Source organism: Phyllostomus hastatus, unplaced genomic scaffold (assembly GCF_019186645.2).
Source record: "Phyllostomus hastatus isolate PE091 unplaced genomic scaffold, TTU_PhHast_1.1 phas_contig_210, whole genome shotgun sequence".
NCBI classification, from domain to species: Eukaryota; Metazoa; Chordata; class Mammalia; order Chiroptera; family Phyllostomidae; genus Phyllostomus; species Phyllostomus hastatus.
In genome coordinates this window covers 6,039,121-6,056,600 of record NW_025333737.1, presented here as the reverse complement: position 1 = coordinate 6,056,600, position 17,480 = coordinate 6,039,121, and the positions used below count along the sequence as shown (strand labels likewise).

The window sequence follows — 17,480 nt, the reverse complement described above, 5'->3', positions numbered from 1 at the left end:
TTAAAGGCACTCTGAACCCCCAGTTCTATCTGCTACCTACGCAGTGACATAATGTACAAAGTGGCTGATTTGAAGTAACATTCTATGCTGGACAGTCTACATGTCATCGAGTATCCTTGACATATTAGCTTTGACAAACTACTCATTAAGTACTGCAGGTCTTATATCACTATTGTTACTTCAAGTTTTGCAGTAAAATTTCTAATCAGAGCGTAAGATAAAAGAAACTGAGCTTCCTAGAGAACTATTTCACTAATAGAACAGTTTTTTATGTAAATCCAAAGTTCTCTTAAGAGATATTGTAAGAAGAGAAAAGTTAAGGGATATAATCTAAACTGACACATCTTCTGCCTTTAAAATGTAGGTCAAAATTTAATAAATAAAAGTTAGTGGCTGATATTAAATGGCATTTGGAAGATTTAACACTAAGAGATTCATTGAAACCTTTATAACCTATTAGAGCCCCCTGGTGGCTCTAAATACAACTGACTCAAAAAAAGTCTACAAAAACTAAAAATAAAGCAAGCCAATCACAATTTCAGAGTTTTGAATTATGAAAAGCCAAACTCAAAGTAAGGTCTCTTTTCATAACATGAATTGAACTAAAAATATTTTGTTGAATATTTTAGCAACAAAAATACATGAGTCTTTAGTCCTACACACCTCGACGGGGCTAAGAAAAGCTTACCATCAGTTTTACCCACGGAGCCTTTTCAAACAACACAAAAAAATGAATGCCTAGGCTCATGACTCAGTAGTCCGGGCCTTTGAGAATAGAGTTTGGCCACTCTGGTGTATATTTCCAGTTAAGAAGCACTGAATTCTCCAAAATCTCACCTGTCTCCATTTTCATGACAGTCCAGATGTTAAATAACACGCCCATGATCACCTATCAGCTCCAGGACCAGAACTGGACCCTACTTCCAGTGCTCTTTCTACCTCAAACCATCCTTAATAAGTTAAGGTCAGTACAGACATTTCTTCTAGAGCAGGAATTTTTTTTTTTATAAATTAACATGAACTGCATGTCTGTTATCAATTACAGGGTACACATTTTGCATAGAACTATAATTGGTGAACCAGTGCTTCAGTTCTAAGGAAAAAATGTAAAGGCCTTTGCAACACAGCTATGTGTCTGAAAGGCTTTGTGCTTTGCTAACGCTAACAATGATTGATAATGGGGATAAGGATACAAGAAACACAACTTCTGGAGGAAGCCCTTACTTGAGATAAAAGCTTGATGTGGTCAAAATTAGTAAGTTTTAAATCAATGCATTTAACTATTTTTTACAATTTCTGTTAACTAAATCCCTATGGGGGAAAAATACTATTCTACGTCTGAAATTCTCTAGCACAAACTTCTTTTTCCATTGAAATCATGTTTCAATAACAGTATTTTTTTGATGTAAGGTTTCTTAAAATGTGCTATTGTGTTTCAGTTAGACTATAGCACCCCCCCCCCCAAAAAAAAAGGCCTTCCCATAGGCAATTCCCTCAAGATCCCTGTTCACTATTTGGCAGAGATCTAGTTCAGCCTTGTTTCTCCCCTCCTCACCCCAATTTTCCACTCCCCTCCCCCTGTCAACCACCCTACTCTCACTCCCCCACCCACCTACCCAATAAAAATAGCCTTATTTTCTAGACTCTAAACCTTAGTATTGCAACTGACCCAATCCTAACCTGAATCGTATCAGCTTTCAGAATATAGAAAGCTGAAGACTGTTCTGGAGATCTACCTAACTTATGGTTGGTCCCCAAATAGAAAAAGACAAAGAAAACTCTACACGCCCCCCAACTCTTGGTACCAAACTCCCCAACATAAAACTCTTAGTCCTCTTATGAGTATTCTAAAACTTCATATTTTACCTCAGGCTTCAATATTACTGTAAGAGTGATCCACCTACGACTCATTCCTCTACTTTACCATCACTCAATCAACGAATCTTCTAAGATGAAGAGTATATCCAATTTCAGCAAGTCAGAGACCCTGAGTCACCTAGATAAATGTAGTAACAATACCCCATGTTTATATCTTAATTTAGTAAACTTAAGTCTTAATTCAACAAAGTATCTCCTAAACATCTACCATGGGGAAGGCATAATCCATGAATTCCTTCAACAAATATTAGCTATGTAACTCCTCTGAGCCAAACTACTCTATCTCTGTGGAGAAAAACAGTGAATGAGACAAAGTAGCAATCCTCATGGAACATGTATTCTAAAGGAGAAAACAGATGTCAATAAGTAAAACAAATATGAAGAAAAGGAAAGCAGAGATAGGGTATTCTAAATAAGGCAATCGAGGAAGGTCTCTAAGTAACTGAGATGTAAGCAAAGACAAATAAATTGAATGAATTGGCCTCAAATGAATTGAAGAAAAAACTGTGTTAAGATCAGGCTGAGAGTAATCAAGATGTATAAAAATGCCCCAAGCCTAGACAGCTTGAAGTTATGGCCAAAAAAAAAAAAAAGGCCAATATTAGAATTATAAAGGAAGTAAAAGACAGAGTAATATGGTGTGTCAGAAAAGGGGTAGCCATGGTTAAGGACCAGCCATGTACAGGAGTATATTGGAGATACTACAGGTTTGGTTCCATACCATTGCAATAAAGTGAGCCCCAGCAATAAAGCAAGTTGTACCCTCTCTCTCACAATGGAGGGTCTTGCCTTCAATTTGTAAAGAACACATCTGTAAAGAGCAATAAAGCAAAATACAAAAGGAAAAAAAATTGAAAGAACAATAACAAAAAAGGCAAAGTGCAATAAAGTGAGGTATGCCTATATTAGGAAAGGGAAAGTCACTGAGGTGCTGCAAGGTATATAGAAGTTCACCTGAGTGAGACCATGTTACAAAAAAGATAACGCAAATGTTCAAAAATCACCAGAAATACAACACATACAAAATATAATGTGGATCACTGAAAGGGTTAAAATCACAATGAAGTCAACAAGGAAAGATTTCAGAGATGGGAGCATATAGAGCTTGCTCAGCAAATAGCTAGGCATCCAATATGTTTGACACGTCTGGTACACATCACAGAGTGCCAGGAGATCAGGCTGCTGCTGTAGGTTTACAGGACAAACCCACAATATGCCTAATTCTGTAGGCAATGAAGAACCAATGAAGGCTCAAGTTGAGGGTGAATAGGGAGAGGAATAAAATGTTAAGACGGAAGGGGTGGGGGGTTTGGCTGGGAAGGTGGAGAGATTGAGCAAAAAAGAAAATAAAGAGAATATTTGGTAGGACATCTCTCACCGTGGAAATATGCAGAGTGGAATAAGGCTTTTGCAGTAGTCTAAGTGAGAAATAATTAGGAACCAATCTAGATAATAGTTGTGAAGAGAGAACAAATACAAAAAAGGTAGAGAAATAAACATTAAAGACAGCTGAAGTGACAAAATTTAATAAATGGTTGGGTGAAGTTAGCTATGTTGAGTTTGAGTTACAGGTAAAACAATCGGGATGATTCATATACTTGTTTCAAAAAAAGCAAGTAACCTATAATCCACAAAAATTACTAAAAGAAAGTCCTGCTATGTGAATTAAGACCAGCACTTGATAAAAAGCTATACTGACCGTGGTTGGTATGGCTCAGTGGATTAAGTGCCAGCCTGCAAACCTAAAGGTCGCAGGTTCGATTCCCAGTTAGGGCACATGCCTGGGCTGCGGGCCAGGTCCCCAGTGGGGGATGCACAAGAGACAACCACACATTGATGTTTCTCTGTCTCTCTTTCTCCCTCCCTTCCCCTGCCTAAAAATAAATAAATAAAATCTTTTTTAAAAAGGGGGGGAAAGCTATAATGATCATCCAAATTTGTTAATCATTTTGGTTTGGTTAGGCCCCTCCCCCAAATCAGCCATATTTAAGGTTAATATAATACCTGACCCTTTACCCTAGGAAAAAGAAGAAAGGGTTCTAGTTGACAAAAATATAATATACAATGAACAATAACAATGTACAAACACAATTAAGAGAGAACCTAACCAGACATGGAGCCACATGATATAGGCCTATAAATCCCACCAGCCAATGATAGGAGAGTATTAAATTATGATTTGGACAGATTTCCACAAAGGAGTAGGAGAACTGATTGTTAAACAAATGCAGTTTTATCCATTGAGTCAGCTCTGTTATGGGAAGAGACCAACTCCAGAGACTAGTATACAAAGGAGTGGCTTGGATAATTAAATTTTTCTGCCTATAAAGTTCCAAGTAACATCTATTAGTTTGTTTCAAGCTAACATTTAGTCAGTTCAACCTAAAGGCACCTTATTTCAAACAAAGATGGTACCACTTTTTCATGAGAACAAAGTACAAATTTTTTTAAAGTTACAGTTACATAAGACTAATACCCCTTTAAAAATCAGCTTTTCTTTTAAATTAATCATAAAAATCATCTAATGATTTGACTCAAAAGGCAGCCATCTAAATATTATCACAAACAACTTCCTAAACTCTCTCAAACAAGCAACAGCCAACCTCAGTGAGCCCTCAGCCCATGCACCTCTTGCTAAGTGGCCCCAGAACCAGCACTAGCAGCAGGGAGCCTAGAGTCACAGCTTGGCTTTGCCTGGGACTCTCCAAGCCCAGCACAAGTACCAGCCATCTGACACTGCATATAGCTCAGGCAGGGTGGCCCCATGCAGAACACAAATGGGGGCTGACCTTGACCTGCGACACCTGGGCAACCTCAGGGCCAGCACACCCAGTGGACAGCTGCAGACCAGATCAGAGCACTACCACCCTGCTCCTCCACAGCTGATCCTCCACGGAGGGTGGAGATTGGCAGTAAGTGGTCACAGCCAGTCTTTGCAGTGACTGGCCTGTGTAAATAAATCCCTCCCATTGATCTGCCAACAGCAACCAAGGCTCAACTACAAGAGGAGGGGGTATCAGCCCACAAAAAGGGCACACCTCCGGTACCCAGCTTGGGTGACAGCAGAGGCTGTGCCACTGGATTCCACAGGACACCTACTACATTAGGCCACACTACCAAAACACGGAGTCAAAGAAGCTCCACCTAATACATAGAAACAAACAGAGAGGCTGCCAAAATGAAGAGACAAAGGCCCATATGGAAGAACAGATTAAAAACTCCAGAAAAAGAGGTGAACAAAATGGAGATAAGCAATCTCGCAGATACACAGTTCAAAATACTAGTTATAGCGATGATCAAAAAACTCAGTGAAGACCTCAATAGCATAAAAAAGATCCTGTCAGAAATGAAGGATACACAAATTAAAATAAAAAACAATTTACGGGAAAACAACAGTTGAGTATATGAAGCCAAGAATCAAATCAATAACTTGAAACATAGGGTAGAAAAAAACAACCAATCAGAACAAGCAAAAAAAGAAAATGAGGATAGTATAAGTAGCCTTGGAGACAACTTCAAGAGATCCAACATTCGCATCATAGGGGTGCCAGAAGGTGAAGAGAAAGAGCAAGATATGGGAAATCTATTTGAAATAATAGTGAAAGAAAACTTCCCTAATTTAGCGAAAGAAAGATATTCAAGTCCAGGAGGCACAGAGTCCCAAACAAGAGGGATGCAAAGAGGCCCAGTCCAAGACATACCACAATTAAAATACTGCAGGTTAAAGATAAAGAGAGAACCTTAAGAGCAGCAAGAGAAAAGTTAGTTGCATACAGAGGAGTTCCCATAAGAAGCTGATTTCTCAAAAGAAAGTTTGCAGGCTAGAAGGGAATGGGACAAGACATATTCAAAGTCATGAAAAGCAGGGACCTACACCCAAAGACACTCTACCCAGCAAAGATATCATTTAGAATTGAAGGGCAGCCCTGGCTAGTGTGACTCAGTGGATTGAGTGCCATCCTGCGAAGTCGCCAGTTCGATTCCCAGTCGGGGCACATGCCTGGATTGCGGGCCAGGTCCCACATTGGAGGCGAGCAAGAGGCAACCAATCAGTGTTCCTCTCACACATCGATGGTTCTTTCCCTCTCTCCCTCCCTTCCCCCCTCTCTATAAATGAATGAATGAATGAATGAATAGAATTGAAGGGCAGATAAAGAAGTTCCCAGACCAGAAAAAACTAAAGGAGTTCATCATCATCAAATCATTATTATATGAAATATAATATATTTATTATATTAAAGGGACTTATTTGACAAAAAGATCAGCCCTAGCTGGTGTAACTCAGCAGACTGAGTGCCACCCTGCAAACCAAAAGGTCACCAGTTCAATTCCTGGTCAGACCACATGCCTGGGTTGTCCGCCAGGTCCCCAGTTGGCAGTGTGCAAGAGGCAACCAATCAATATATCTCTTGCACATTGATGGTTCTCTCCCTCTTTCTCCCTTCCCTCCTCTCTCTCTCTAAAAAATACATAAAACTCTAAAAGAAAGAAAAAGATTTTTAAAAAAGAGCAATACTGTGAACAATAAAATGGCAATAAATACATGTCTAGCAACATTGAATCTAAAAAACAAACTAAGCAAACAAGAACAGACACAGAATCATGGATATGGAGAGCATTTAAGGGAGTGAGGGTGCTGGGTGGAGGGAGACAAAAGGTGAATGAAAAATTGGGACAACTATAACAGCATAACTGATAAAAATTTTTTAAAATACTATGTCTGACATCACAGAGATGCATGAAATAAATAAATAAATATTACCAAGAGCATAGTTCTACCAGAAAAAATCAATTTGAAGACTTCTCTAAAATGAAGTTAGTTTATGGTGTTGTTGATGTGTTTTTTTGGTTTTTTTTTAATCCTCACCCAGGACATTTTTTTTCATTGTTTCTACAGAGAGAAACATCTACTGGTTGCCTCGGGTACACACCCACACAGGAGACAGAACCCGCAACCTTTTAGTTACTGGATGACACTCCAACCGAGCCACACCAGCCAGGGCAGTTTACAGTATTTAAAAGACATGATTTCAAAGTGGGATCCATATGTTCCAGGTTTCTGAAATTCCTCATTATCCAATCTATACGCTAGTACGCCGTTTCATATCTTTTACTTGTACACCCTGAGGCCATAGCAAACAATTCGAAAAAGAACGAACTAGCAAGTTTTACCCTGCCCTTATACTGACATTCTATGTATGTGTTTATTGACTGCCCTCCTCATTAAAATATAACACTCAGGAGAGCAGTGGCTGTGTATTTTTATAAATGAATCTATCCCCAGTATCTGCAGCAGTGCCTAACCCATAGCAAACACTTAATGAGTATACATAAACATATATACACACATATATATACATGAAAAACAACTACATTCTTCCTACAGATTCAAGCAACCACAATACACCCTGCTTGAATGTGACACATTTTACAGAATAAGTTTTAATTTTGATAGTGTCTCCTTTCCCTGAACCACAAAAAATATAACCACCTTTGTTTGGAAAGGTTGGAAGAGGCTCAGTGACTCCATAAAGGCATTCTTCGAATACAGCTGAGGGTCTAGGTGTGAACTTGTAGAACGCATGTAAAGATACACAAGAGTCACTTCCACACACAAGAAACACAAATAGATGGATGCTCACCCCTCAATAAAGGCATATCCTCATTACAAAACATGCCAAAAAGGGATGCCACGAGACTTAATTAGTGCTCACAAAGAGCTCTGTGACACAGAATGAAAGATATGCAGACACAGAAAACATTACAAAGGTGTGGCAACACAATACCTCAAAAACAAGAATCAGTTTGTGACCCTGATGTAATAAGGATTCCAGGGACCACTGACAATCTCCACTTACAAAGCAAAGCATGGAACAGACCCAAAGTATCAAATGCCCTATAACAAAGAGAAACTAACATGATAAGTCCTGAGCTGTACTCCCAGCTGTCCCTTCCACATTAGTACCACAGTGGAGTCAGGCCATTTCTTTCACTGAACCAGACTTTTATTACCCATATTGTCTATCTTTCGTCATTAAAGTAGCTTACCTCCTGCCCCGTAGCTGCTTCCATATCAAGAAACAGATCGAGAAGGGATCGGACAAGACGAGCTGCCTTAGCCTTGCTGATGGAATTCAAGAAGGGTCGCACATACTTCAGGAGTCCTCCAAGCTCTGAATGAAGGCAATTCAGAAAGGAAAAAAGTAAACATCAATATTAGGAACAAAATACCCATTTAAAAAATAACTCAAGATTATAAACTCAGTACTGATGTCACTGCAATCAGTCTAAATGAAAGTTAGAAATTTAAAGCATTCTTGTAGGTAAGAGGAGCAAAAATAAACCAACATATTCCTAATCTGTACTATTCTATTCCCCACTCAACCCTGGATTACTATGAGAGCCCTGGGAAAAGCTCCATCCAGTCTCTCTGCCTCATTTATCCATCTTAATGAAAGATAAACAGCAAAATACTCACATTCCCAGAGACAAGTTTTCTAGAACATAAAACATGCTGTGGCTCTGCCACCTTGGACAAAATCACTACCCTACAACCAACCAATAAATAGGGTCAGGTTATAGGAGTTGTTTGTTTTTAATTTTTAAATAGGCCTTAGCAGTTCCCCTTGAACAGACAGAGATTCCCAATTCCAGGTTCCCTTTTCCTGCCTTCCCTAAGTACTCCCCAGTTTAGCCTTTTAGCAGTATCAGTTCTTAGCTATTTTGAATAAACTTTTCACACGTAAGTTAGGGTGTTTTTTCCCTTTTAAAATTCCTCATTAATCTTCAAAACCTAAGTCAAAAAAAAGTATCCTATAATCTATATGTCCAGCCCTAGCTGGCTGGCTCAGAGGATTGAGCTCCAGCCTGCGAACCAAAGGGTCGCCAGTTCGATTCCCAGTCAGGGCGCATGTCTGTGTTGCAAGCCAGGTCCCCAGTTGGGGGCATATGGGAGGCAAGTGATCAATGTATCTCTCGCACATAGATGTTTCTCTCTCTTTTTTCCTTCCTCTTTCTCTAAGAATAAATAAAATCTTTAAAAAATAAAAATAAAAAAGGTGTCCAGGCCCTGGCCAGGTAGCTCAGTTGGTTGGAGTATCATCTGAATACACGAAGGTTGCAGGTTCAATTCCTAGTCAAGGTACATACAAGAATCAACCAATGAATGCATAAATAAGTGGAACAAATTGATGTTTCTCTTTCTCCCTCCCTCTTTCTAATCAATGTATTAAAAAAAAATTTAGAAAGGTATCCACCATAAAGGTTGTTCCCCCTTGTATAAGAGTGATAGAGTAATTCTAAGGAAACATCTTTAGGAATATCTTTAGAAATAAGTTTCTAAAAAATAAAGAATGGTTCAATTAACAAATAAGGAAGTACTTTTGGAATGTAGGTTAAAATTACATTAGTGCCACTGCCTGTTTAATATTCTCCAATTGCAGACTCATCCTCCTGAGAACTCTAATTCAGGGCAAGCAAACCTGACCCTCCTGAGGATGCTAATTCAAGGTCCTGAAATCTTCATCTGCCTGAAAAGTCATATGATGCATTGGACTAGTCAGGTACAAAAGGAACTTGATATGGAGTGGAAAAATTCATCTTTCTCTTCACTCCCCAATACTGACCTTTGATTACCATCAAGACTTTTTCTGCACTCACACTCCTGCTCTCATGTCTCACTCATGCCATCCCCACCTGGAATTTCTCCCCTTCTTCTTGACCTATGTGATTCTCAAATACCCTTTAGACACGGCTGAAGTCCTTTTTCAGTCTTCCATGCCAACTCCAGGCTATACTGATTTCTTCCCCTCAAATTTGTTTTACACTAATGCAAATTTCAATGATAAAATCATAGCTTTTTAAAAGTAGTCCAGTGCAATGTCCCTTCTCCCACAGCATTACCTACTATGCTTGAACAACTCTGAACAATCTTTAGTATCAAAAATGTTCAGAAAGCAGGCTATTCCAATACTGATCAAACTAAATTTTTTGAAACATTAGTTATACCCTCTTTCCACAAGGTTATAGATTTGATGATAACTGTCATTTATATCCCCCTAACTTTCCCTTCCTCCAAGCTAAACATCCTTAGATATCTCAACTGTTCCTCCAATGTACTGGTTTCCAGATTCCTTATCACTGTAGGTGCCCTCCTCTGAATAAACTCTAGTTTGCAGACGTACCACTTGTGGTACCCAAAACTGAAAACGGTGCTCCAGGTCGAGTGTGATCAGCACAGTCATGGCTTCACTCTTTTAATCTCGTCACCATGTGTAACACAAAATAGCATGTTTCGTTCTTTCTAACAGCGCTCTCTGTTCAGAATGAATCCATGAAGGATTTTTTTGTTGTTGTAGGCAGGTAATTCCCCACCTTTCTCTGTTTGGATAAGCATTTTAAGAATATAAATTATATTTACCACACCGAATTTAATCTTGCTGGCTTTGGCAATAACTGAATCTTAAATGTCTTATACTGAGTCATCCATAAAAATAAGCACACCTTCTGAAATCTTTAGCCATAAGCTGAATGCTGACCAGTAAAAAACAAGGACAGATCCCTATGACATGTTGCTAGAGACTTTCCTTCAGGTTGACAAATGATCCATTTGTTACCATAAATTCATAACCCGTACCTGTCACTAATATTATGGCCAATATTCGAATAACCTGCTTATATCAAATATGTAGTCTTCATCATTCCCCTGACCTAGAGTCAACCAACTTTTTCTCTGAAGGGCCAGAGTGTAAATATGTTCAGTTTTGGTTATAAGGTCACAGTAGCAAGCACTCAACCCAGCCACTGTGGTGCAAAGCAGTCAGAGACAATATGTAGATAAGTGGGTGTGGCTATGTTCAACAAAACTTTACAAAAACAGCTGTCTAGCCACTGTCTGTGGAGCCCTGCATACCTACTAGTCTGATAAAGCTAATCAAAGAGAACCAAGGTTGAATTTGGAATCATCTTTTCTTAGAAAGTCCATTGTTCTAAGTTATTAAAACCTACTTATTAAATAATCTGTCCCAGAACTTTACTGATGATTACCAGTTTAGTGTCTAGAATTATTTTCATTACCTTTTTGAAAGTGGAATAATGTTCACCCTTACTGTTTTCTTATCTCTCTTCATCCTCCCTGATTTTTCTCAGAATAATAAGAGTGGCTCTATAAATATATCTGCTAGAACTATTCTTTTGATATTAAAAGACAGAAAATGTCAAAGCCTAGAAACTTGAACTTATTTAAAGAGATTATCTGCTCTCACTTCTCTCACCTACCTTGGCTTTAATTCTTTCTGATGTTATTTCTATCTTTTTCTTTTTGAAAATCATTTTCCTTCCTAGAAAAGGCAGAAGCAAAACATGAGCTCAACAGTCTGCCTTCTCTCTAGCGCCCGTTAGCATGACAGTATTTTCTCCAAGTACTGAGTCTGTTATTCTTCTCATTCTAATGGAGAAATAAATGACCTCTTAGTTGCCAAAAGACTAAGTTCATTTTTTATTTTTGCTTACTACTGTTTCTTATTCATTCTTGGTTATATTCCCTGTTTCTTTCCATTTTCACATAAGCTGAATATTTTTTAATTCCCATAAAATATATTAATTCCTTCCTACTAGCCTGAGATTATTTGCAATTATGTAACGATAACTTCCCTTTTAGAGCCTGACAGAGCCCTGGCCAGTGTAGCTCAGTGGACTGAGCACTGGCCTGCGAACCAAACAGTGGCTAGTTCAACTCCCAGTCCGGGCACATGCCTTGGTTGCGGGCCAGGTCCCCAACAAGTGGAGCATGAGAGGCAACCACACACTGGTGTTTCTCTCCCTCCCTTCCCCTCTCTAAAATAAATATACATAAAATCTTTTAAAATATAAATTAAAAAATAAAATCTTTTTTTAAAAAACCTCACAGAACTTAACATAATCATTTTAAGAATCTCAGGCTATGAAGTCTGCAGACCCCAAACCAAGGCGTGATGTCTGATGATGCATTACTATGCACTAAACATCGTCTTACTCACTAAGTCCCACATGACTGCGTCAGTCTGGGACCTTATCTTCAACTTTTTGAGTTGAGTACTTAGCACAGTGTTAGCCATATATTAAGTGCATAAAAACTGAAGAGTAATGGAACAGACATATTTTCTGTTGTCAGAAATCCCCAAACCAAAGAAAACAACACAAACCTATCAATTTATTAATAGCTAAACAAGGTAAATGAACATAAGTCCCAGAACTTCCTTAGGGTTTCTAATGCATATACCTATATTCATCAAACTCTTTCTTGGAAAACAAGTTTTCAAAAGTTCATATGATTCTCCTATTAAATTCCAATAGGTTCAGCAATACACTTCTAAACTTCTCAGGTGTGAATCACAAGGAAGGGAGAGCAAGGAATAAGGAGAGTACAGCACCTAAAAGGAATTTTAAGCAAAACAGTAACATTTTTGGATATATTTTCTGAAGCACTGACTATATACTACAAGCTGTTTCTGATTATCCAAGCTACTGAAGGAAAAAAGAATTTGGATGTTTTAACAACAGAAAAATCTTCAATCCCTTTATCTGACCCTCTAATTCTTTCAAGAAAATTATCTTATGTTTTGTATGGACTAATTATCAAAACTGTTTTCTAACTCCCAAGCTCACATTCACTGAAAGGCAAAAAGAATCCACAACTATGTTAAATAAGAGGGAAGTCAGCCTGAAATAAAAAAAAATAAAAAACTAACACCCACCACTGATAATATGTAAGTGGTTACTATGGAAACTAATAACCATTCATTATACCAAGAGGCCACAAGCTCTGAGGCAGGACTCCATGGGTTCAAATACTGGCTCTCTCATGTATGAGGTGTTAGACCTTAAGCAAGACAGTAAACTTTTCTGTGCTTAGTTTCCTCAGGTGTAAATAGATAATAGCACCTACCTTTATCAAGTTGTTCCAAGGATTCATAAGCTGAACCATGTTTATGCTTAAAACAATAACTAGTTCACAGTAAACACTCAAAAACTGTTTTTCTTATTATATTTTTTAAAAGATATTTTAAATAGAAAATCAATTTTCTATTGACTTAGCCTAATAGTTAATAAGTTAGTCAACCTTAATTGGGAAAGATCTTAGTTGTCAAGTTCAAGAAGTTCTGCTAACTTACACCTATCATTCTCTTGGATAACAACATAATTTGGGGGAAAATTATTCACGAGGTCACTTACCAGAGCTTAATTCAGTCTAATCATATAAACCCTAAATTCACTTTAAGGTTGAAAAAATCATCCGGTTTTAAGTTTAAGCAGGCTTCTGTCTAAATACTACCACCACTTTACTGGTCAAAGGCCCTTCCTGGTCAACAAGACTCTCTTGTTTGAAGGACACACCCGTCATCATCTGGAGCTAGAAAGTCCATTACAACTAGAACGTCTGGGCAATGACATGCAAAGTCCTGGGTACCAATAGAGAAATCTTAGGAAGGCTCTTCCCATTTAATGTCTGACTCATCCTGTGTCAGGAAAAAAAAGATGGCAAGTCACTTACTTGGATGCAAAGATCCTAGTCATTTTCACATGGGGAGCCTAAAGTCACAACCCATCTTAAATAGATCAGAGCTGTTCAGTGAAATCACTAAAGGCTGCTGCTGCTACTGCTGCTCCCTTATGAAAGGGAATACAGTAAAAATTCAAACCAGAAACAAATCACAAATCATTGTATCTAAGAGGAATAGGATTTTCCCACAGCTTCAGAACAAAACTCTTCCATGAAAGAACTGAGTCTGAAGACCACTTCTTGCTTAAAAAAAAAAAAGACAAAGAAAAAGTTCAACAAGTTGGCAATAAAATGAAACTGTGTGAATACATTCCTATGATCCTTAACTCCAACAAAAAACTGAAACTTCGTCCAGCATTTCAGGTAAAAGAGAAAGCAATCCATTTGCAGCACTCACCTGCAGCTTGTCCAGTCTTTGCCAGGAGAGACCCCAGTTCCAGGATGCTCTGCTCTTTGACCTGCACTGCCTCCTCATCATTCTCCTGAATGTCACGCTTCACTGGGAGAAGAAAACCAAACCCTCTTAAAATTCTGGCAAAAAAAAAAAATAAGGACTAAAGAAAATTTCACCCTCACAAAACCAATTCATCTCTTTGCTTTTAAATGTGCCTTTTTATTCTATCTATTAGTATTTCCCTTACCCACATTAACACTGAGGTTTCTGTTACAGTCATTTGGTTAAAACAAAATTCAAACAAAACAAGTTCATACTCGTGGTGGAAGTCCCAGGCTAGGCATTGTTATGTGAAAATATTAAACATACTTGTGTATTTACCTGCCACAAAGTAATGTCAAATGACCAAGTTACTAATGACTGTAAAATAAAAAGTCTTTCAACAAACTTTAGGCCTGTGGAAAGCATCAGCTGATGGGTGTGCTGGGGGTGAGCAAAATACATAGCCATTCAGGAAAAACAACCTTATCAAAGCTCCAGTGTGATTTTTAGAAGGGACGGCTGCTTTACAATGGATTCATGACCTGTTAAAATAACTTAGTGCTATCTGTTCCACTTTCAACTGTTAATAACCACTCTACATCTGGAACACTTAATACCCTCTCCAAATCTGTCGTGGTAATTTCAGTGATCATCACTAGTTATCACTTCTCTTACAAAGTGTCATGACTTGACAAAAACCAAGACTCTAATACTCCATAATGGAGTCCGGAAAAAGTAGGGCTGTCAACCTCATGACTCAAGTTTACTCTAATAGGGATGCTTATAGGGAACTCTCTTCTAGTATAATGGGCAAGCAAGAAATAGTCTGTAACGTTTACCATGATTCCTACTTCATAAAAGACAAAAACTCTAGACAGGAAAAAAATAAAATCTATGCTTCTCACAGTAGTTCTGAATGTCAGTGTGTATTCACAATGGTTCTGTAATTGTAACTGACAAGTCAAGATCATAACTTCAACCTGGAACACCCCTTACTTACCAACATCATCCATTAACAGATGCATGTGAACTCCCACCTCCTCTCTTTCTCCAGTACACCCACAGATAAAGACATCAAGATCTTGTCGTCCTTCCTTCATGCAAGTCAGGAGCACCAAATTTCAAAGTCAACATACAGTCAACATCCTGGAGGTCCCAACACATGTGCGCTCTCATACTACTTGTTGATCCAAATCAAATCCTCTCAAGCTACCTTAAGAAGATCACATTACTCCATGTGCAGTAAAGAGCTAGCTCCTGTCCCAACTGAACCCTCTTAGGGTTAAATTAAAAGCCTTCTCTGTCATCAGAAATTTATTTCTGTTCACACCTGAATCCCAGTAGAAATCTGTCAGATGAGAGTGGCTGGGGCTCCCACTTCACCACCTTTCCTGTTGTGTGCAAGGTGTAGGACAACTGTACCTGCTTTAAGGAATTTTTCTTAATTTTTCCCGGCTATATACAGCCGGCCGGTTCCAAAGAGTTCCCTGGCTGAACTCCGCGGCTGACAACTAACTCCTGAACCGACTTCCAACCTTTACAGGGGAGACCAGGGCGATTAGTCACCTCCTCTAGCCCTGCGGTCCCACCTCTACGTCTCGCTCTTACACACAATCTACACGGGGCAAAGGAACGTCTAGGCCACCTCCTCAAGCCAAATGCCAACCTGAGGTGTATGTCTCCTCGGCGTGTCCCACATTCAGAGAGAGCCCCCCCTCTTTTGTGCCGCCTTCCGCTGTGGGTCTGGGGAGAATTGGCAGCTCCCAGTCCCGTGGAAGGAAACTCCAGGAAAAAAGCGAGCGCGAGCGCTCTCACCCCGAGCTGGCTGTGCTGATAACAACGGCGGGAAATGTCTGTCCTGAGCGGGTTTCGCCCAGGCCCTTCAACTCGAGTTCGCAACAAGCACACCGGCCGGCAATGCTCCGCTTGCGCGGGCCAGAGTGGGAGACAAGGCTAGCGAGTGGTGTGGGGGCCCCGGCTCGGCCCGCTCTCTCAACCCACCGTGAGTCAGCAGCCGGCAAGTGGACGCCGGGGTTGCCTCGGGGCTGCCTGGCGGTGTGGGATCCAGGGGGCTCCATGGAGGTCCAAGCGGCCTGTGCCCCCGGCCCGGCCCCCCTCACACACACAGTGAGTCAGCAGCACCAGAGCCGGCTAGCCCGGCCCCGCTCCGCCGCCGCCGACCGTCACAGGACGAGCTGGGCCAGCAGGGCCGCGGAGAGGACGCAGCTACCTTTACCTATGGAATGAAGGATGTCGATAGAGGCCTCCCGGTCAGTGCTGAGTAGAGACTGGGCTCTCTGGAACTCCACCACCGCCGCAGCCGCCATCTTACCGCTCTCACACCGTCCCCGGCCACGGCCGCCGACGCCGGAAACACACTCCCGGAAGGCCCACCCTCGGTTGTCCCTCCTCCCTATAGTTTCCCCTCCTCCCCTCCCAGAGCATCACGGGAGTTGTAGTCTCTCAGCCTGGCAAGAGCGATAAAAGGTTACGGAGAGAGCTGAGGCTCCTCTTTGGTGGGCGGTAAACTGCCCAACACAATCCCAGCTGCCAGCCAGCGAGTAAAAGAGGAGGTGCCTAATAATAGGAGCACAAGGATAATCCCCAGCCACCCCCAAAAAGGTCTCAACCCTGACTCCTCTCGATTGCCCTTGGCAGGAGCACCAGACTAGGTGTTCATTGAAAGCCGTTTTGCTTTCTTTGTAGCTTTTACGTTCAAATTTTTTTATTGATTTTTAGAGAGAAAGGAAGGGAGCAAGAGAAGCATCGATTTATTGTTCCGTAGGGTATGCATTCATTGGCTGATTCTTGTATGTGCCCTCACGGGTGGTAGAACCGCAACCCTGGCGTTTGGAAGACGCTCTAACCAACGGAGCTTACCCCACCAGTGCCATAGCTTCTACGTGTAATCATTCCTTCAGGGCAATAAGCAATCTTATGAAGTGCTCACATGTGGTTCACAAAGAATAGCGCCGTTCAAATGCATTGAAGAGTCTAACAATACTTCTGGGAGACACTCACACACTTTGCAGGCTAGAATCCTGCAGAGTATTGGCCAGTCTGTCATTAAGGGCCCGCCCCCACCCCCCACCCCGCGCCGTGCTGGGGGAAGATGATGTTAGAAAGTGAATTATCATCTTTGCCCCATGCACTCAATAAATCCCGCTAGAGGGGCACATAGAAGTCTAACAGCTACCCAAACCCCCTCAACCTCAGCTCAAAAAGGAAAGAACAGATTTTTCTTTCCAGTATCTCCAGTTTTCTTCAACTAAAATCATAGCTAATCTGCCAGGTTTGACATCCTTTGTGACCACTGAGAGTTGAACTAAAAGAAGGTACTTAACACGTAAAGCGGCAGTTCAGTGTGAGAAAGATCTTTCTCCAGATGAAGGCAACCCAAAAATAGAATATTCTGTAAATATGCTGTATTGTAAAGAGAACAGCGTATTTTATGAGAAACCAACATTGTGCTCTTCTACATCTAAGTTAGGCAATTTATAAATCTATCCCCTTTTAGCCTCCCAACAATGTTCTGTGAAGAAGATATTATACTCTTTTCGTAAATGCGGAAATGGAGTTTTAAGTAACTTGATGAAGCTCATACAGTAATTGGCAGAGCTGAGATCT

At 40.3% G+C, this 17,480-nt stretch overlaps 1 protein-coding gene across 1 annotated transcript in view; it reads right to left on the bottom strand.

The window, feature by feature from the left end:
• PSMD11 (proteasome 26S subunit, non-ATPase 11) overlaps positions 1-16,230 on the bottom strand; it is a 33,879-nt gene extending 17,649 nt beyond the window's left edge. Inside the window, exons 1-3 of the mRNA XM_045837190.1 lie at positions 16,090-16,230; positions 13,815-13,916; positions 7,927-8,051 (exon numbers count right to left, since the gene is read on the bottom strand). Of these exons, the coding sequence (XP_045693146.1) occupies positions 7,927-8,051; positions 13,815-13,916; positions 16,090-16,180 (318 nt within the window). The 5' untranslated portion in view covers positions 16,181-16,230. The remainder of the gene's footprint in view (positions 1-7,926; positions 8,052-13,814; positions 13,917-16,089) is intronic.
• Between the last annotated feature and the right edge of the window lie 1,250 nt (positions 16,231-17,480).